The 21,523-nt window shown below is 36.9% G+C and overlaps 1 protein-coding gene across 4 annotated transcripts in view; it reads left to right on the forward strand.

Annotated features, from left to right (window-relative positions):
* Window positions 1-10,791, forward strand: part of PRKD1 (protein kinase D1) — a 335,903-nt gene extending 325,112 nt beyond the window's left edge. For all 4 annotated transcript variants that reach the window (XM_021099185.2, XM_021099186.2, XM_084969046.1 and 1 more), the window contains 2 exons: window positions 8,894-8,979; window positions 9,801-10,791. In XM_021099185.2, coding sequence (XP_020954844.1) covers window positions 8,894-8,979; window positions 9,801-10,019 — 305 coding nt within the window. In that variant the 3' untranslated portion in view covers window positions 10,020-10,791. The remainder of the gene's footprint in view (window positions 1-8,893; window positions 8,980-9,800) is intronic.
* Window positions 10,792-21,523: the final 10,732 nt, after the last annotated feature.

Genomic DNA, 21,523 nt, shown 5'->3' on the forward strand with positions numbered 1-21,523 from the left:
TTTCACGATTTCAAAGGTGACTCTGAATTTTGACACCAGAAGAAAATAGAGTCCCTACAATTAGCACTCTGACGGAATGTTACTTTTCTTATTAAGACATAAAGCCTTTCAGCACCTGTGTATACCATTTAATTCTGTTTTTGTTTAGATATATTTGTGCACCTGGTGAACAGAGCTATCCTAACATCTGCTGAAAGTCCCATTCTAGTTAAAAAAAAAAAAAGGAACATTTAATCAAATTTTCTCGTTGCTTTCCTGACATTTCAGTCTCTCAACTGGTAGGGCAACAAGAGAAATTGCCATACATACAGGAAGTTAGGGGGAAAGTAACTGTGTTAGCCAAGAATTTGTTGTAGCAAAAAAGCAATAGTCTTCATAAAACAAATTTTCTTTACTTCTATTTTAATTTATAGGAAACATTAATGTGAATCCAGAGCTAGAGACATTTTAGAAAACGCAAAACTCTGTGATTTTAAGGGATAGAGGATTCTTTAAAATGAAAATGTGCACCATACTGTTGTTTAAAATTTTCCAATGAGAAAGAAAACGGAAAATTTTCTCACATTGTCCCAGTGTAGCCATTTGAGGTGTTCAGAGAACTTGGACTTAGAGACAGTTTATTAATAATGTGGAAGGAAGGGGTTGAGCTTAAGGGCGAATAAGAGAACAGAATTCAGAATAATCTTAGAAAGGCTGCCTCTTAGAGTAAATGGCAGATACAATCAGAAAATAATCCTACCACTCTGTGAAAAAGTCGGCATCGTATTTACTTCAAAGAGAAGGAGGAACCAGCCACTGCCTACTTTGCTCCTGTTTTCTCGGAGGGGATCAAAGAGGTCTTCAAGTTGAGAGAATAGGAAAAGAGGTTGTGAAACAAAAAAATATAACCCAAGAGAAGGGAGGATTTTCCTGCACAGCTTTGGCCACAGCAGAATGGCAGCTGTTTTAAATTATGTCTGCTTATTGCCTCAAACCTGTAGAATCCAGCACCGTAGCAGTAAACCTCACCTCCTGAAAGACGGATATGATATATGTACTTTTTGCTATATCAATTGAAGAAAGCATAGAATTTAAGGCATTGTCTCTACGCCAGATAATCTCTTTCTCATGGTCTTCTTGGAGCTCCAGGAACCTGGCACTTCTGGATCCATCTAGCCTTCTACCTTGGGCTTTAGCACCCTGTTCAGCATCTGGGCCAGCCTGTCACCTTTCCCTCTGACTTACCATTCTGCTGCAGCCCTGCCTTACTCCCAATTTCCCATAGCCAGACTGCAGTCCCTTTCTCCTACGTGTTTTTAAATATATATATATAATGATTTTTATTTTTTTTTCCATTTTAGCTGGTTTACAGTGTTCTGTCAATTTTCTACTGTACAGCAGGGTGACCCAGTTACACATACATGTATACAGTCTTTTTTCTCACATTATCATTTTCCATCATAGGTGACTAGACATAGTTCCCAGTGAGAGAAGTTCACAGAAGGGCTCAATTTTGTATCTGTCTTCCCATTGTCTCTCTTCTCCACCCCCACCTTCCCCCGAGGTTTCAAAGGCAAGCACTACCCCATTCCCTCTAGATGAGTTCCCAGTCTTAATTTAAGTTTTGGGAGAGTTCCTGTTGTGGCTCAGTGGTCAACAAACCTGACTACTGTCCATGAGGATGCAGGTTCAATCCCTGGCCTCGCTCTGTGGATTAGGGATCTGGCCTTGCCGTGCGTGAGCTGTGGTGTAGGTCGCAGATGCGGCTCAGATCCCACATTGCTGTGGCTGTGGTGTAGGCTGGCAGCTACAGCTCTAATTTGACCCCTAGCCTGGGAATCTCCATGTGCCGTGGGTGTGGCCTTAAAAAGACAAAAAAAAAAAAAAAAAAAAGTTTTGAAACTGGAGTTGAGATCCCATTTGGGATTTTTTTCCTGACTGTTGGCTCTCTTTTGGGACTGCTCTGGTTACTCGAGTTTCTCTAGTCTTTTTGCTCCTTTGAGGTGGCTTCCTTCATCCCTTAGCTTGGAGCCTTTAAACTTGAGGATTTCCCAGGTGTGTGTCTGTGTTGAGAGCTAGTACCTGGGGGGAAAGAGGATACTCAATGGCAGCTCTAAAATATAACTGGTGTTCAGAACAGGACATGCTGCATATTGAAGAAGCTAACAGAGGTACTTTTAGAGCCATTGTGAGTATCTTTTAATAAATCATGAATGAAATGAGATAGCATACTTAAGATAAGCCAGGGTGTTCTGAATTTCTAAAAGGGGGACAGAATGGATTCTAAAATCATTCAAGAGGGAGTTCCCGTCGTGGCGCAGTGGTTAACAAATCCGACTAGGAACCATGAGGTCGCGGGTTCGGTCCCTGCCCTTGCTCAGTGGGTTAACGATCTGGCGTTGCCGTGAGCTGTGGTGTAGGTTGCAGACGCGGCTCGGATCCTGCGTTGCTGTGGCTCTGGCGTAGGCTGGTGGCTACAGCTCCGATTCAACCCCTAGCCTGGGAACCTCCATATGCCGCGGAAGCGGCCCAAGAGATAGCAACAACAACAACAAAAGACCAAAAAAAAGACAAAAAAATAAATAAATAAATAAAATCATTCAAGAAGAAGCTTAATATTTGTCCTTTATCAACATCCTAGAATGAATGATTGAGTGACTAGTTTGCAAACATTTAGAAAACAAATCCTAGTACTTAGAAGAAAATAAATAGAACCCAATATTAGTCAATAGTAGTTAACTTAGAATCTATTTCTCCAGAATAATTACATTATTTTCAGATGAGATTGCCAGATTGTAGGATGAGTAATACCAAGGACTGATGTTTCTTAACTATAATAAAACATTAGGAAAAATTCTCCCACAGTAGTCTTTGGAGAAGATGATAACATATGGACTGGATGGGATACTCCTAGGAGGAAACATTGTTCATTTATCAGCCTGTTCAAAGAATAAGTAATATGCTTGGCAGTTGGGAGTGTAATCTGTCATAGAGTCATCTGTCATGATGTGTACACCTCATCCTAATAATTTGACTAATACATAGCAGATCAGCTTATTCAATCTGGAAGTGGTGGAAAGCTAGAGGATTCGTCTTCAATAAGAGAGGATCATGGCCCATTCAGAATAGTCCTTGAATGCTGAAATGCTGAGGTAAAGTCACGAAGATAGATAGATAGATAGATAGATAGATAGATAGAGATATATCTGCCCATCTATCCATCTATGTATCCATGCAATTATGTACACAAAAGTGTGGTGGATACATAGCTAAGAAGAATTTAATGTTAATTATTGGGAAAATGTTCGATTTAATTAGTTTTTAACTTTATTATCAGCTAATAATATTGAGTTGATGGTGTGAAATGGCTACTACATGCCATAGTGTTTAAAAGCATGGGCTTTGGAGCCAGTTCCCCTGAGTTTCAACCTCAGCTGTTACTTAGGAACTTCTGACCTTGACCAAGTTATGTGAGCTTTTGACACTTCAATCTGTCCTTTTTATAAATACAGATTAAATTAATAACTACTCTCATATGTTTTTTATGAGGACTATCTATGAATGTGAATGTGAAATTTTTTTAAAAATGGAAAACCTTCAGTCTAGGCTGTGTAAATAATATCTGTGTGAACAAATCAAGTTGGCAGTTGATTATGAGGAAAATTCTGATCCATTGTGAACAGGAACATTGAAAAACAGCTAGTGAACATAAAATAAAGGCATTCAGGGAGACTGAAGAGACTGTAACAGCTCAAGAAACTGTAGAAGGTGAGGTTAAGGTGAAATGCTGTCACGAAGACTTGAAGAGCTGTCACATAGTATAGCCAAGTCCTATTGCATTTGGAACATAAATAGAATTAATATGGGTAAGTTATACAAAGACAGCTTTGAACAGAACATAGGAGAAAAGAATTCTTGTCACTAGTATTATGCAACATGGTTGACATGTGAGATTGGACCACTGGAGGAGGTAGGTCACTAGGATCCTAGCTAGTGATATTTCAGAAGTGCTAAAAAAAAAAATAAAAAATAAAAAATAAAACAAACAAACAAACAAAAAAAAACCTTTTCTTTAAGTGGGTTATTTATTAAAAGTTAGAGATTTAAAATGGTGTATTTTGTCATTGTGTGTGTGTGTTTGCACACATGCATACATATATTTTTGCCTTTGCAATTAGATTGGCAGCATTTTTGGGCCAGAACTTTATTATTAACTTTTGAAAAAACATTTATTTGGATATAATTGACTTAAAGATGTGTTAATTTCAGACATAATAGCAAAGTAAATCAGTTATATGTATACAGATATCCATTCCTTTTCAGATTTTTTTCCCATATAGGTTATTAAACACTATTGAGTAAATTTCCATGAGCTATATAGTAGGTCCTTGTTACCTGTCTATTTTGTATATAGTAGTATGTATATATCAATCTCAATCTCCTAATTTATCCCCTTGCATGTTTCCCCTTTGGTAAACATAAGTTTGGTTTTGAAATTTTTTAGTCTGTTTCTGTTTTGTAAGTTCTATCGTATCATTTCCACTAGATTCCACATATTAGTGATCTCATATGATATTTATCTTTCTCTGTCTGACTCACTTCACTTAGTTTGATAATTTCTAGGTTCATCCGTTTGGCTGCAAATGGCATTATTTGATTTTTAGGGCTAACATTCCATTGTATATATGTACTGCGTCTTCTTTACCCAGTCCTCTGTTGATGGCCATTTAGGTTGCTTCCACATCTTAGCTATTGTAAATAGTGCTACAGTGAAAATTAGGGTGCATGTATCTTTTAAAATTGTTTTTCTCTGAATTTATGCCAAGGAGTAGAATTGCTGGATCATATGGTAGTTCTGTATTTAGTTTTTAAAGACACCTCCATACTATTTTCCATAGTGATTGCACCAATTTACATTCCCACCAACAGTGTGAGAGGGTTCCCTTTTCTCCACACCCTCTCCAGCATTTATTGCTTATAGGCTTTTTGATGATGGCCATTCCTACTGGTGTGAGGTGATACCTTACTGTAGTTTTGATTTGCATTTCTTCGTTAATTAGTGATCTTGAGCAAGGCAATCTACAGACTCATTGCAATCCCTATTAAATTACCAATGGTATATTTTACAGAACTAGAAGAAAAAAATTTTAAATGTGTAAGGAAATACAAAAGATCCTGAATAGCCAAAGAAATCTTGAGAAAGAAAAAAGGAACTAGAGGAATCAGGCTCCCTGACTTCAGACTATTCTACAAAGCTACAGTCATCAAAACACTATGGTACTAGCATAAAACCAGAGATAGAGATCTGTGGAACAGGATAGAAAGCCCAGAAATAAACCCACACACAGTCAATTAATCTGCAACAAAGGAGGCAAGAATACATAATGAAGAAAAGACAGTCCCTTCAATAAGTGGTACTGGGAAAACTGGACCACTACATGTAAAAGAATGAAATTAGAACACTCTTTAACACCATACACAAAAACAAACTCAAAATGTATTAAAGACCTAAAGGTTATACCGGTTACTATAAAACTCTTAGAATAAAATATAAGCAGAACTCTTTTTGACGTAAATTGCAGAAATATCTCTTTTTTGATCCATCTCTTAGAGTAACGATAATAAAAAATAAACAAATGGGACCTAATTAAACTTAAAAGCTTTTGCACAGAAAATGAAACCTAGAGCAAAATGAAAAGACAATCCACAATGAAGCAACTGACAAAATACACAAACATCTCATACAACCTTATATTAAAAAAAAGCATCCCAAGGGAGTTTCCGTAGTGGCTCGGTAGTTAACAAATCTGACTAGGAACCATGAAGTTGTGGGTTCAATCCCTGGACTCGCTTAGTGGGTTAAAGATCCCGTGTTGCCATGAGCTGTGGTGTAGGTCGCAGAGGAAGCTTGGATCCCGCATTGCTATGGCTCTGCTGTAGGCCTGCGGCTATAGCTCCAATTAGACCCCTAGCTTGGGAACCTCCATATGCCACAGGAGCGGCCCCAGAAAAGGCAAAAAGACAAAAAACAAAAAAACAAAAAATGATCAAAAGATCTAAATACACATTTCTCCCAAGAAGACTAGACAGATGGCCGAAAAGCACATGAAAAGATGTTCAACATCACTAATTATTAACTTTTTTTATTCCTGTGTCATTGGCGACAGTAATTCCTCAAGGAAGATTTGGTGAATGAACAAATTAAAGATTGATACTTACATGTGATGGACATGGTCAATAAAGAGGATATCATAAAACAAGAAACACCTTCAAATCTGTTTTAAAAAGTAGTTTTTTGAAAGGCATTTCAAGTAGTACATTTAATGCTGTGTTCTATGAGACTTGATTAATGAAAAGGATGTTTTAAGAGTTCCAGAAACAGTGACCAGTGGAATGGAACTCTCAAACATTAATGATGGACCTATTCTCTCAGTAACACCAGGCTCCCAACATTTAACTACAGAGTCCAACATTTCATAGTTAATTATTTCTGCTTTCTGCTACCAAGAGCCACAAAAAATGCCTTTATAAATACACACATAGACACGCATGTGTACACACCAAGTATTCCCTCTAAATCCCTTCTTATGTCCTAAACTATTTTCTCTTAGAGGTACTTGTCATTATCTTACTGTGCTTATTCAGGGCAGCTGGGTACCGGGGCTAGAGTCAGACTTGTGATTATATGCTTCATTCAGCAGAGCAATTTTTTCATCTTCACATATTCCCTTCCCTGCAGACACTTCTAGTTTCTCCCCCAGCAGTGCTTCCCTCCCCATTAGGCAGTGTAGTTCACTGTTGGGGCCCATTTGGGCACAACCAGACTTTTTGTGGAGTTACTGTACTCCTACCTTCCTAATTATAGAATTCAAAGCAGAAGGAGTGAATTAATAACATGTCTTTATTCCCTGCAGTGGCTGGGGTAGCGTAATGCTGCAGCATGCTTACAGTAGCACATACACTCTCCCTTCACCCCTTACTCTCCATTTTTGCTGTGTGACTTCACAGCAGCAAGAATGGAAGGTGCATTTTACTCACCAGTGAGTAAATCGTGTGAATGGATGTTTTAAAGCACAAGCCCAATACGCAGTTCACTGAGAGAACTACACTTTCAAAAGCTCTCTGAGAACACATGCTTGGAATTTGAAATTGTACTAAATACTGTGTTTCCTAAGGTCTCCAGTGAAGGCAGGGGTGTACAGGCAGAGACAGCGTTGAAACATGTGCTATTGCATTTCCTTTCTCCGATCAAAGAGTTCTTAGATGTTTGATTCTACAGTCTTTCTGTGCCAGCAAATATGTGGATTATTAGTATCAAAGAGATATAACTTTAGACTACTGAAAGCCTGTGGAAATCGTTTCCCTTTGCCTGATAACAAGAAGGATTCTGATTCATTCTGATAGAATAAAGTGATCTTTGTTCCAGGTAGCCTCTGGACTCCTGTGACACTGTATTTTCAGATCCACACAGGGTGATGTAGACTAAAGGATGGAGTCAAAGCCCCCTCATTCAGGACTTGGTGGCTGGGGAGTTGGGGAGTTAATTTGCATTTTTATCCAATATATAAGGACTTTGATAGAAAGATCCATCTCTCAAGAAACTTAATAACTAGCATAGATTCCGGGAGAGGATGAACTTTTTGGTGAAATTTGAATGCTTCCATTAGTTTGGCAGATTTCACTAAATTCTTTTTTGGGAAGAAAATACTAATATGAAAGAAAGAGATGGGAAGTCATTATTAAAATGAATGGGACGCTTAAGGGAATTAATTTGATAAATAGTGAACTATTAATTAATGGTATAGGCTGAAAATATAATTTTCGGAAAGGTGAATGAGAGCTCTGTTACAGGATACTCTGGGTAACTAAGATGCTTTATGGACTAGATAACTAGAAGAATCACTTTTTTTCCTAAACTACATTCTGTTGATGTCCCAATCAGAGGCAGAGTACCAGGCTGGATCGTCTGTGATTCTGACCTGTTAAAAGAATTCTTGTTAGACAAGTTGCTCTCCCATCTTCCCCTTGAAAACAATGAAGGCTAATATAATTTCATTTCATTGGTTGTTTTTAAAAGCAAGGTGAAAGAGACGAAAGTGCTTCACTACTGGTCCATTGGTTTTTAGGCTCAAAGTTTATCATCGGTCATGGCCCGTGTTATGCTTTATTTTTTTTTTCCCCCTTTAAAATGGGATGTCCAGATGTCTGTCACTTAATTCAAGACTGTGAAGCCTGGCGTTGCCATCCTGGCGCAGCAGAGACGAATCCAATAGGAACCATGAGGTTATGGGTTTGATCTCTGGCCTTGCTCAGTGGGTTAAGAATCCGGCGTTGCCATGAGCTGTGGTGTAGGTCACAGAAGCCGCTCGGATCCTGCGTTGCTGTGGCCATGGTGAAGGCTGGCAGCTATAGCACCAATTCAATCCCTAGCCTGGGAACCTCCATATGCCATGGGTGCAGCCCTAAAAAAAAAGACAAAAAAAAAAATAGACTGCAAAACCTATTATGTATATTCAAACTTTAAACACATTTTATAACAAAATTAGTAAATTCTTTCTCTTGAATATTTTATCCTGCCATTAGTACAACATATTTTTGAACGATGTATATTCAAACAAAACTCCTACTTCAGAAAAATGTATTCAAGACTAGACCAAAAGAAATCTACATCACACTCACAAAAGACTCATACTCTTTCCTTTACAGTTATTTCTAATTTCATTTTTTAGCATCCAGAATAAAATTAAGGCCAAGGTTTTAGAATTCTCAAGAGGAATTTTCTTCAGGTTCTAGAGTCTGTTATCACTGTGTTGCATTTAACTGTGTGAAGTAGCAGATGTGAAATAAACTATAAATGAATTATGCATGTGTTCCAGATATGTCATCTATTTTTACCAATAAAAATTTTTTTCAGCCATTGACCTTATCAATAACTTGCTGCAAGTAAAAATGAGAAAGCGATATAGTGTGGACAAGACCTTGAGTCACCCTTGGCTACAGGTAAAAATCAGTTATTGGACATTTTCTCAGTTGGATAAGCTTCTGAGTATTTAAGATTTTGATATCATATGTAAAAATATTTTGTCGTATTATTTTAGATGTAATTCTGATATCAATGTGTTCACCAGAATACCTGCAACTTCTTAGTATTTAATAGCAGTTTAGTGTTTCTAAACCTCTCTCTCTACCAGGAAAATTGGATAAGGGAAAAAAGCACACCCACAAACACATGCGTACACATACACACACCCCAAAAACAAAACACGAAAAGAAGGGTCATAAAAAAAGCTCCAAGGACCAAATTTCAAAGGCATCTGCATGTGTAATCCTGATAAATGCCCAAGTAGTTGCCCATCTGGTCATGCACTGTACTCATTTAAAAGCTTTATATTTAAATTCTAGGCAATGCTCATAAAACAAATTCATGGTAGATATAAAGCATATGCATATGCTTGTTCTCTTATTTTCTCTCTTATTTTCACACTAAACTTAAAAATTTAGAAAAATGATCTTCTGATATACTAAATGATTATCTGTAGGCATTAAATTCCAAAGGAATATCAACATTCTGAATTACTTGACTACAGGTATTAATCGCCCACCTTCTGATGCATGATATCCTATAAACAGGATGCACTTGCAGAGTGTAGGCAAGTAGGATGATTCTGGTGCTGATGCTGTCACTTCAGGGTGCCTGATGAAAGACGGCTCTATTAGAGTGGGAGAAAAAAGTATATGTTGTGGGAAGTGACAACATATGAAACAGTGTTTTAATGAATTTTAATCACATCTGTGGTAATATTTTGCAATTTCTTCCTCAGGATTATCAGACCTGGTTAGATTTACGAGAGCTGGAGTGCAAAATCGGGGAACGCTACATCACCCACGAGAGTGATGACTCAAGGTGGGAGCAGTTCGCAGGCGAGCAGGGGCTGCAGTACCCCGCACACCTGATCAGTCTGAGCGCTAGCCACAGTGACAGTCCCGAGGCCGAAGAAACAGAGATGAAAGCCCTCAGTGAGCGTGTCAGCATCCTCTGAGCTCCATCCCCTATAATCTGTCAAAACACTGTGGAATTAATAAATACATACGGTCAGGTTTAACATTTGCCTTGCAGAACTGCCATTATTTTCTGTCAGATGAGAACAAAGCTGTTAAACTGTTAGCACTGTTGATATATCTGAGTTGCCAAGACAAATCAACAGAAGCATTTGTATTTTGTGTGACCAACTGTGTTGTATTAACAAAAGTTCCCTGAAACACTAAACTTGTTATTGTGAATGATTCATGTTATATTTAATGCATTAAACCTGTCTCCACTGTGCCTTTGCAAATCGGTGTTTTTCTTACTAGAGCCTCAATTTGATAAGTCTACGGAACTGGTCCACAAAATAGTTCTGTTCTTTGTGTTCCATTGGTGTTGTCATTATAAGCAAACTCTCGAAGAGTAGGTTATTACCAGTGTTCTATGAACAACTCCAAAATTCATGTGAAGAAAAAGGAATTATGGGAGCTGAGGGGTCGGAGGATGGATATGCAATCCTAAGACACAAATGCATGAAGGAGTTTTATTGTATAGTTTCAAATCCTTTGCCTGCCTCGTGTGCCTCAGTATGTTCAAACTCAAGTAAGTGGGCCTGGGTGTGCCTACTACTCTTAAGCCTAAATGCCTTAGAAATGTAACTGCCATGTACAACAGGTATATCTCCCCCTTTCTTACAGTACCCCGCTGTACTATGGAAAATCAGCAGCTAAGCCACCTTTCACCTTTGTGTATTTTTCAAAAATAACAAATAAATATTCTTGTCAAAATACATGTCCACCTGGTTGAATTATTTTCATTTGTGATCCACGCTAGTGTTTCCAGGTCAAGTTGGATCAGGGGTATCTGCTCAAAAAGCAGAAAATGTCTCGGGGCCGAGAATTTAGCTTTACCTACTCAGCAGCCACACAAGTATGTGTCCAGGTATACTGAAACCTTTCTATCTTGTGTGTCATCCGTTTCCAATAGAAAAGAGAGCTTTCAAAGAGAAAAGCGATCAAAGCCCCAAAAGAATACTTGGAGACATAAGCATATTGCAAACAGCAATCTCAATGTAGCTTCCTGATTTGATCAGTATAAGCCAGGGATTTATTAAAATAATGGATCTAGTTTCTTTCTATTGTGTCTAAACAAGAAGGTCCTGAGATGAACTAAAATAACACATCAATACTGGAAAACTCCTAAAGAGAAAGACAATGAATGTAAAGTTCTATAGTCTGGGGAAAACAAAACTAGTGTTGGACTTAACAGACTTCAGCTGTGTGGAGTGGATAATTGTGTGCTGTTTTCCTTTGTAGCAGGATGACAGTGAATTTGCATGTATTACTGTTACTGTATAACAGAAGAAAATTGCAATAAGTGTTTGGAAGAATTTTATGTGTTGTGAGCCACTTGAATATGTTAAATAAATATGTTAAGATGACAGACAATATTTACACTTGGAGGGATGGGAGGAATATAGTTGATCTTTCCAATGATTAGTTACTATTTTGTATTGTTTAAAGGGATTTAGGATTTATTCTGTGTATGTCTCAGGAGACCATTCAGACTTTTTAAGCAGCAGAATAAGCAACATCAGCAAGTTCTCTCTGCCAGCAAAACAGAGTCTGGATTGAAGCCAGGGAAGGAGTGAACCACAAGACCAGTTAAACTGTTGTACTAACACCTTGGGGATGATGAATGAGGGCAACAGTAAGTAGGAAACTAGGTATAGAGGTATATATATCAGATGTTAGGAGGAGGAATCTTTGGGACTTGGTTACTGGTTGAATGTGAAATTTACAAGAGTCCAGAATGTATTGTGGGTTTTTGCTTGGATGATTTGATGGCTCAATTAATCAAAAGAAGTTACAGACTTAGAAAGGGTAAGTTCACATTTGAACGTGTTGAATATAAAGTTCTTGTTAGATGTCAAGTTTGAGACATCCTGAAGATATTGAAATATGTGTTTGGAGTTATGAGAAGAATTCTGAAGTTATAGATTTCAAAGTCAAAACTTCACCATATGTTGATTAGAATGACTCAAAGGTTCTTGTAAGAAGAATGATCTTATAACACAAAACACGAGAAACATCAGTATGAATGGTTCAGTCAGAATAAAAGGAAAACTGAAAAGGAATGCTTATCTTCTAATAAATTTTATTTTTTCTATTCCAAAAATTATTCATTTATTTTAAATTTTATTGGAGTATTGTGACTCTCAGTGTTGTATTAGTTTCAGGTGTACAGAAAAGTGAATCAGTTATACATATACATCTACCCATCCTTTTTTCCAATATAGGTTATTACAAACTATTGAGTAGATCTCCCTATGATATACAGTAGGTCCTTTTTAGTTATTTTGTGTGGAACTGTGTACATATTATTCCCGTCCTTCTAATTTATCCCCCTCACCACCAGGTTCCCCTGTGGTAACCATAAGTTTGATTTTGAAATCTGTGAGTTTATTTCTGTTTTATAAATAAGTTCTTTTGTATCATTTTATTAGATTCTATATGTAAGTGATACCTTAAGATATTTGTCTTTCTCTAACTTCACTGAGTATAATAGTTTCTAGGTCCATCACATTACTGCAAGTGGCATTACTTTGTTCCTTTTTATGGATGAATAATATTCCATGATATATATGTACCACATCTTCTTTATCCAGGCCTCTGTCGATGGACATTTAGGTTGTTTCCATATCTTGGCTATTGTAAATAGTGCTGCAGTGAACACTGAGGTATATGTATCTTTTCAAAGTATGCTTTTCTCTGGATAATATGCCCAGGGTTGGGATTACTAGATCATATGGTAGTTCTTTATTTAGTTTTTGAAGGAAGCTCCATACTGTTTTCCATAGTGGTTGTGCCAATTTACAATCCCACCAACAGTGTAATAGGGTTCCTTTTTCTCCACACCCTCTCCAGCATTTATTGTTTGTAGGCTTTTTGATGATGGCCATTCTTACTGGTGTGAGGTGATACCTCATTGTAGTTTTGATTTGCATTTCTCTAGTGATTCATGATGTTGAGCATCTTTTCATGTGCTTTTTTGTCATCTGTTTGAAAAAGAGTGTTTAAAGATAAAATTAGATGGGGTAATGCTTTGGAACTCAAGGAAAGAAGCAAGTACAGGAATGAAATGGACAATAGTAGAAAATACTTTGGAGAAATAATGGTTTCAGCCTTGGGGGGGCAGCCTTACCAACTATTCCAGCAGTTTGTAACAAACATGACTCTGCTACATTTAGAGGAGCATGGTGAAAGGATATCTACATCAACACTATTGACACAACTTATTCTGCCATGTCGTCAAGCACAGAAAAGAGAAAATAACTGCTAATGATCAGGAAAAAAGTGGACCACTAAAAGTCATGCCACTTTCTTCCATCCAGAATATCAGTTGATGCTGCAAAGTATCCAATTTCATTGAATCAGCACCCACTTTTTATGCTAAATATCGATGAAGTTGTCCAGACTTCACATAGTGATATATCATAGTGTAAAATGACATGGATAGTAGTCTATGCTCAATACAAGAGGCAGAGCAATGTTTTTGATTCTAACAAAAATAGGAGAAATACATGTTTTAGGGAGATGTGTCCTCTGTCATTGTTACAGAGGCAATATTCCATAAACAATGACCTTATCACTTCACTCAAGATGCCATAAAAGTTGCTGGTCTCTATATATCCTGAACCATTAAGCTCCCACTGTTCTGCTTTTGGCCTGACCAAGAGCACAGTGCTGAGAAGAATATTTGGAAAAGTGATATTTTTGATATGTCAATTATCCCTTTAGGGATCTTTGAGTTTAGAGAGTACTCACTCTCATGGAAGCCTTTTTTTAAAAAAATATATAGTCAGCATTGTATTGAATATGTAAAATAAGTACAGCGAGGATACGAAAGCTGTTTGTCTCTTCTTTGCATCTGTTATCCAGTGTTAACTTTAACTACCTCTATAGAGTGATAACATTTTACATACTGTTTGTTTAGATTTATTTCAGGGAAGCAAATACTGATTCACCTGAAAACACACTAAAGTCCATGGAGAAGGACCAATTGCTTTTAATTCCCTAAAGGGAGTAAGTTCTTTCATCTCAGCCTTTTGCATTGTCTGAAACATTGTTCTCTCCATCCCCACCCCACCCCATTGCCTTGTTAATTCCTTTGTATCCTTTTAGGATGTGTTTGACATATGTCTCATGTTTTTTTCTGTTGTTGTTGTTCCCATGCTCCTCTTTATCTACCTTGTTTTTGTAAGATATTATTAGTGTAATATTTTAATTCCTTCATAGGATTTTAATTATTTTTAAGTTATTTTCTTAGTGATTGCTCTAGAGATTGTAATATGAATCTTTATAATCTATTTCACATCAATACTAGATTCTGGTGAAATGTGCAAACTGAGCTTCACTATAGCTCCATTCCCTCCACCCTTATTTGTGACATTATTATCATCTATATATTTAGATTTAAATTATAAAAAAAAATTTTGTAATTACTGTTTTATGCAGGTATCCTTTAAATCAGCCACAAGAAGAAAGGTGAAAAACACTCTTACCTAGTATTTCCTTTGCTCATGTGAATTCAAGATGCTATCTAGTGCTACAATTTCCTGCCAGAATGACTTTCTTGCATATTTCTATATGGCATGCCTCCTAGCAACAAGTTTTCTCAGTCTTTGCATATCTTGTCTTTATTTCACCTCTATTTTTTGAAGGAAAGTTTTGTTAGATACAGAATTCTTGGTTCACAGGTTTTTTTCTTTCATCCAACAGCTTTTTAGCCTCTTGTTTTTTTCCCTTTTTTTTTTATTATGGTTGATTTACAGTGTTCTGTCAATTTCTTCTGTACAGCAAAATGACCTAGTTATACCCATATACACATTCGTTTTTCTCACGTTATCCTGCATCATCATGTTCCATCACAAGTGACTAGATATAATTCCCTGTGCTATACAGCATGATCTCATTGCTTATCCATTCCCAATGCAATAGTTTGCATCTACTAACCCTAAACTCCCAGTCCATCCCACTCTCTCCTCCTCCCCCTCCCCCTTGGCAGCTACAAGTCTGCTCTCCATATCCATGAGTTTGTTTCTTTTCTGTAGTTAGGTTCATTTGTGTCATATTAGATTCCACATATGTGATATTATATGGTATTCGTCTTTCTGACTTACTTCACTTAGTATGAGAGACTATAGTTCCATCCATGTTGCTACAAATGGCACTATTTTGTTCTTTTTTATGGCTCAGTTGTATTCCATTGTGTATATGTACCACATCTTTTAAATCCACTAATCTGTTGATGGACATTCAGGTTGTTTCCATGTCTTGGCTATTGTGAATAATGCTGCAATGAACATGGGGGTGTGTGTACTTTTTTCAATGAAAGTTTTGTCCAGATATATGCCCAGGAGTGGGATTGCTGGTTCATATGGTAGCTATATTTTTAGTTTTCTGAGGTACCTCCATATCTCCATACTGATTTCCATGGCAGTTGTACCAATTTACATTCCCACCAACAGTGTGTTGGGGGGGTTCCCCTTTCTCCACACTCTGTCCAGCATTTGTTTTTTGTAGACTTACTAGTGATGGCCATTTTGACCAGTGTGAAGTGGTACCTCATTATAATTTTGATTTGCATTTCTCCAATAATTAGTGATGTTGAGCATTTTTTCATGTGTCTGTTGGCCATCTGTATGTCTTCTTTGGAGAAATGTCTATTTAGGTCTTCTGCCGGTCTTTCGGCTGCGTTGTTTGTTTTTTTTTTGTTTTGTTTTGTTTTGTTTTTTTGCTATTGAGTAGTATGAATTGCTTGTATATTTGGAGATTAAGCCCTTGTCAATTGCATTGTTTGAAACTATTTTCTCCCATTCTGTAGGTTGTCTTTTTGTTTTTTCTGTTTGTTTGTATTTATGGTTTTCTTTTATGCACAAAAGCTTGTAAGTTTGATTCGGTCCCATTGGTTTATTTTTGTTTTTATTTCTATTACCTTGGGAGACTCACCTAAGAAAATGTTTGTATGGTTGATGTCAGAGATGTTTTGCCTATATTCTCTTCTAGGAGTTTGATGTGTCTTATCTTATGTGGAAGTCTTTAAACCATTTTTTTTTTTTAGTTTATTTTTGTGCATGGTGTGAGCATTTGTTCTAGTTTCATTGATTTATATGCAGCTGTCCAGTTTTGCCAGTACAATTTGCTGAAGAGCTGTCTTTTTTGTATTTTTGTATTCTTGTCTCCTTTGTCTAAGATTAATTGACCATAGGTGTATGGGTTTATTTCTGGGTTCTCTATTCTGTTCCATTGGTCTTTATGCCTGTTTTTGTACCAATATCACACTGACTTGATTACTGTAGCTTTGTAATATTGTCTGAAGTCTGGGAGAGTTACGCCTCCTGCTTGATTTTTATTCCTCAGTATTGATTTGGCAATTTTGGGTCTTTTATTGTTTCATATACATTTTTGAATTGTTCTAGTTCCGTGAAAGATATCATGGGTAATTTGATAGATAGGAATTTCATTAAATCTGTAGATTGCTTTGGGTGGTATGGCCATTTTAACAATATTCTTCCAATCCAGGAGCATGGAATATCTTTCCATTTCTTTGAATTCCATTTAATTTCATTGATTAGTTTTTTTGTTTGTTTGTTTTTGCTTTTTAGGTTCACACCCACAGCATATGGAGGTTCCCAGGCTAGGAGTCTAATTATAGCTACAGCTGCTGGCCTATGCCACAGCCACAGCAACGCCAGATCTTTAACCCACTGAGCAAGGCCAGGGATCAAACCCAAAACCTCATGGTTCGTAGTCGGATTTGTTTCCACTGTGCCACAATGGGCACTCCAATTTCCTGGATTAATGTTTTATAGTTCTCAGCATAAGTCTTTCACATCCTTGTTCAGGTTTATTCCTAGGTATTTAATTTTTTGGGTGTGGTTTTCAAAGATGTTATATTTTTATATTCCTTTTCTAATATTTCATTGTTAGTATTCAGAAATGCAACGGATTTCTGAATGTTAATCTTGTATCCTGCCACTTTGCTGAATTTGTTGATCAGTTAGAGTAGTTTTTGTGTGGAGTCCTTAGGGTTTTCTATATATATATTATCATGTCATCTGCATAGAGTGAAAATTTTACCTCTTCCAATTTGGACACCTAATTATTATTATTATTATTATTATTTTTTTTTTTTGTCTGATTGCTGTGGCTAGGACTTAGAATACTATGTTGAATAACAGTGATGAGTGGGCATCCTTGTCTTGTTCCAGATTTTAGTGAGCAGGCTTTCAGCTTTTGTCCATTGAGTACTGGCTGTGAGTTTGTAATGAATAGCTATTATTATGTTAAGATATGTTCCCTCTATACCCACTTTGGTAATACCTCAAGACAAATGATAATGGAAACACAACCATTCAAAAATCTATGGGATGCCACAAAAGCAGTTCTTAGAGGGAAGTTCATAGCAATACAGGCCTTCCTCAAAAAAGAACAGAAATCTCAATCAACATCTTAACCTACCATCTAAAAGAATTATAGAAAGAAGGAAATCATAAAGATCAGAGAGGAAATCAATGAAATAGAGATTGAAAAAGTAATAGAAAAAAAATCAACCAAACCAAGAGCTGGTTCTTTGAAAGGGTAAACAAAATTGAAAAACCTCTAGCTAGACTCACCACAAAGAGGAGAGTAAGAACAATCAAGTAAAATAAGAAATGAAAAAGATATCTCAATGGATACCTCAAATAAAATAAAAAAATAGAGAATACTATGAATAATTATTCATCAACAAATTTGACAACCTATAAGAAATGGACAACTCTCTAGAGACATACAGCCTAGCAAAACTGCATCAAGAAAAAACAGATCAATTGAATAGATCAATCACTAGAAATGAAATTGACTATATAATAAAAACACTCCCTGACAACAAATGTCCAGGACCAGATGGCTTTATGGGTGAATTCTACCAAACATACAAAGCAGAACTTATACCCATTCTTCTTAAACTTTTCCAAAAGGGAAAAATAAAAGCTTTTCCAAAAGGTTGAAGAAGAAGGAATAATCCCAAAGACCGTCTATGAAGCCACCATCTCCCTAATACCAGAACCAAACAAAGATACTACCAAAAAAGAAAATTATAGGTCAATATCTTTAATGAATATAGATATAAAAATTCTCAATGAAAATTTAGCCCACTGAACCCAACAACATATAAAAAAGATCATATACCATGATACATGACCAAGTGGAATTCATCCCAAGTTCACAGGGATGGCTCAACATATGCAAATCAATCAATATCATACACCGCATTAACAAAAGAAAAGTCAAAAATCACATGATCATCTCAATAGATGCAGAAAAGTAATTTTACAAAATCCAACATCCATTCATGGTTAAAAACTCTTCCCAAAGCTTCTGTCGTTTCTGATGAGAAGTTAATCTTATGGTGGTAAGATTACTTGTATGTGATAAATCATTTTTCTCTAGCAACTTTCAGTAGTTTGTCTTTCAAAAGTTTAAGAATAATGTAATCTAAATGTGTTGGAGTTCCTGTCGTGGCACAGTGGTTAACGAATCTGACTGAGAACCATGAGGTTGAGGGTTCAATCCCTGGCCTTGCTCAGCAGGCTAAGGATCCGGCGTTGCCATGAGCTGTGGTGTAGGCTGCAGACGTGGCTCGGATCCTGCATTGCTGTGGCTCTGGTGTAGGCTGGTGGCTACAGCTCCGATTAGACCCCTAGCCTGGGAACCTCCACATTCCACATGAGCGGCCCTGGAAAAGGCAAAAAGACCAAAAAATATATATATATAATAATGTATCTAGATGTGGATTTCTTTGTTTTAATTAATTGTACTTGAGTTTAAGCCTCTTCCATCTGTAAATAATTTTTTTCATTCAATTGGGAAAATTTAGGCTATTGTTTCTTCAAGTAACTTCCTGTACTTTTATCATTCTGTTCTCTCTCTGGGGTTTCCATTACATATTAAGTTGTTATGCTTGATGAATCTCTGAGACACTGTTTTGTTTTTTTCATTTTCTTTCTATTCTTCAGATTGAATAGTCTCTACTGATCTATCTTCAAATCCACTTAGGCTTTTTTTTTTTTTTTTTTTTTTTTTTTTTTTTGCCAAATCTAATCTGATATTGAGCCTCTCCACTAAGGTTTTGTTTTGTTTTGTTTTTGTGTTTTGTCTTTTGTCTTTTTAGGGCCACACTCGTGTCATATGGAGGTTCCCAGGCTAGGGGACTAATTGAAGCTATAGCTGCCAGCCTACACCACAGCACACAGCAACACAGGATCCTTAACCCACTGAGTGCAGCCAGGGATTGAACTGCAACCTCATGGTTCCTAGTCAGATTCATTTCTGATGAGCCACAATGGAACTCCGAATTTATTTTACTTTTTAACTGTAAATTTTCTCTTTTGTTATTGTTTACTATGCTTATCTTTCTAAAAAGTATTGTCTATTAGATGAGTCATTATCATACTTTCCTTCAATTCTTTAAATGTGTGAATTCTTTGAACATATTTGTAATAGCTACTTTGAAGCTATTTTTTAATTCCCATTTCTTAGCCCTCTCTCCCACCCTCTACACTACCAGAGAATTGCCAATTATGCTTTTTTATCTGATGTATGCATCACACTTTCCTGTTTCTTTTCATGTAAAAATTTGTTTGTTTGTTCGCCTTTTAGGACCATGCCTTCAGCATATGGAAGTTCCCAGGCTAGGGGTTGAATCGTAGCTGTAGCTTCCAGCCTACACCACAGCCACAGCTACGCCAGGTCCTTACCCCACTGAGTGAGGCCAGGGATCAAACCTGCATCCTCATGGACCCTAGTCAGGATCATTAACCACTGCACCACGAAGGGAACTCCCAAAATCAAGTATTTTAACTAACATATTTAGCAACTCTCTACTGTGACCCGTCTCTTATTCCCTGCACCCACCCCCTGCAATCATAATTATTGTTGCTGATTTTGTTTGTTCAGTAACTTTTTAGGCTTAATACCCTAGAAACTATGTCCCCAGAGGTATTCAGCTGCTTATATGTCCTCTCAGGTTTGGTTTGTATTAATTTTTATTTTTAAGACTAACTTTCTAGATGCCACATCTACAACAGCATGGGTTAGTAGTCAGTGATAGTTTAGCAATTGCGTTTAAGTGCCTCAAGTCAATACCACTTCTGTCCTTTAAGGAATCTGAGTGTGGCTTAGATTCAAGCAGTTAATATTTCTTTCCTCCAAATGTTTTTACTCTCTTTATGTGCAGGGTCTTTCACTCATCTAGGTCAAGTGAGGAATAGATGTCTAAGGCCTAGACTCTTCTGAGTGTGTGCAACTTTGTACATTCATGTCGCCTTTCAGCCACTGGGGCTACATGAAAACCTCCTCTGTATCTTCCTATTACATTCTGGCTGGCCTACCAGTCTGTTCATTACCCCAATCAGTACTGTAACTTCCAGATAGCTGTAATGTTGGTCTTCCATGCTTATTTATGATGAGATTGCTATTTTTTGACAATAACCCTGGAAATGGGTTTTTCTATACTCTGCTGCAAATCAAGTCAGCCATCCATTGTTAGTAAGAACAGGTTTTTCCCAGCTTCCCCACCTTAGTGGAACTACCTTGCTAAAGCGATAGGGGAGATTGGGAGCAGATTAAAAGGCCACAGACTCCCATTGTTCTTCCTAAGGGTTAGTTAGTTTTTCCTGAATAAATGCCTATCAATTCATTGTATGCCCTTGGCCAATTTCCACTGTCCTAAAATAGTTGTTTTGGAAAAACTTGCTAGTTATATTGTTACTCTTTGGGAAAACTTGCTAAGCTTCTCATTCCATTATTATGAAAGTCTTCAGAATTAATATTTTAACTTTTCTTGAAGAATACCCATAGGACTTTTAACAAATATCCTGAAAACTTATGTAATCTATTATAAATAAAGACAGAGAAATACATCAGGAGAAAATACTCAGGGAATCTAAAGCTTTCTCATTTATTCAAGAGATATAATGAGCTATTGAACTATCAGGTAATTAAATTTTAATTGTATGTGAAATTGAAAATGTTCAATTAAAATTTCCACTTAATACATTTCTCCCTTGTTTGGGCTCTGAATGTCAGAGCAACATAACCCCCTGTACTCCAGTGGGTGAAAACGTTCCCTACTTCCACAACAAGGTATGAGTGGGTGTGGGTGTGGCTGGCATGCGTCTTCAAACCCTTAACACTAACTTCAGCTAACAGAAGCAGGCTGCTTGAGGGGACTATTCCAAATTGTTTTTCCAAAGACACAAAGTTGGCATTAGCGGTAGCTATTTTGCATGTTTTCCTCAGCGGCTTGATATTCTTTGCTCCTTTGTCTCTTTGGTTTGACTTGTTTCTTTCTCCCAACTCTAAATTTTTCTTGCAAGTTCAGAGAAAGAATTTTTTTTAATTTACTCAAAAGCTGAGTAACCTTCCTACCTGACTCTTCTCTTGATTCTTTCTTGCCTCTTTTCAGACAGACCAC

This window comes from Sus scrofa, chromosome 7 (assembly GCF_054392235.1).
Source record: "Sus scrofa isolate SSC_HxYL_T2T_F1_AM1 chromosome 7, Sscrofa_HxYL_maternal_Yorkshire_Landrace_v2.0, whole genome shotgun sequence".
Taxonomy (NCBI): domain Eukaryota; kingdom Metazoa; phylum Chordata; class Mammalia; order Artiodactyla; family Suidae; genus Sus; species Sus scrofa.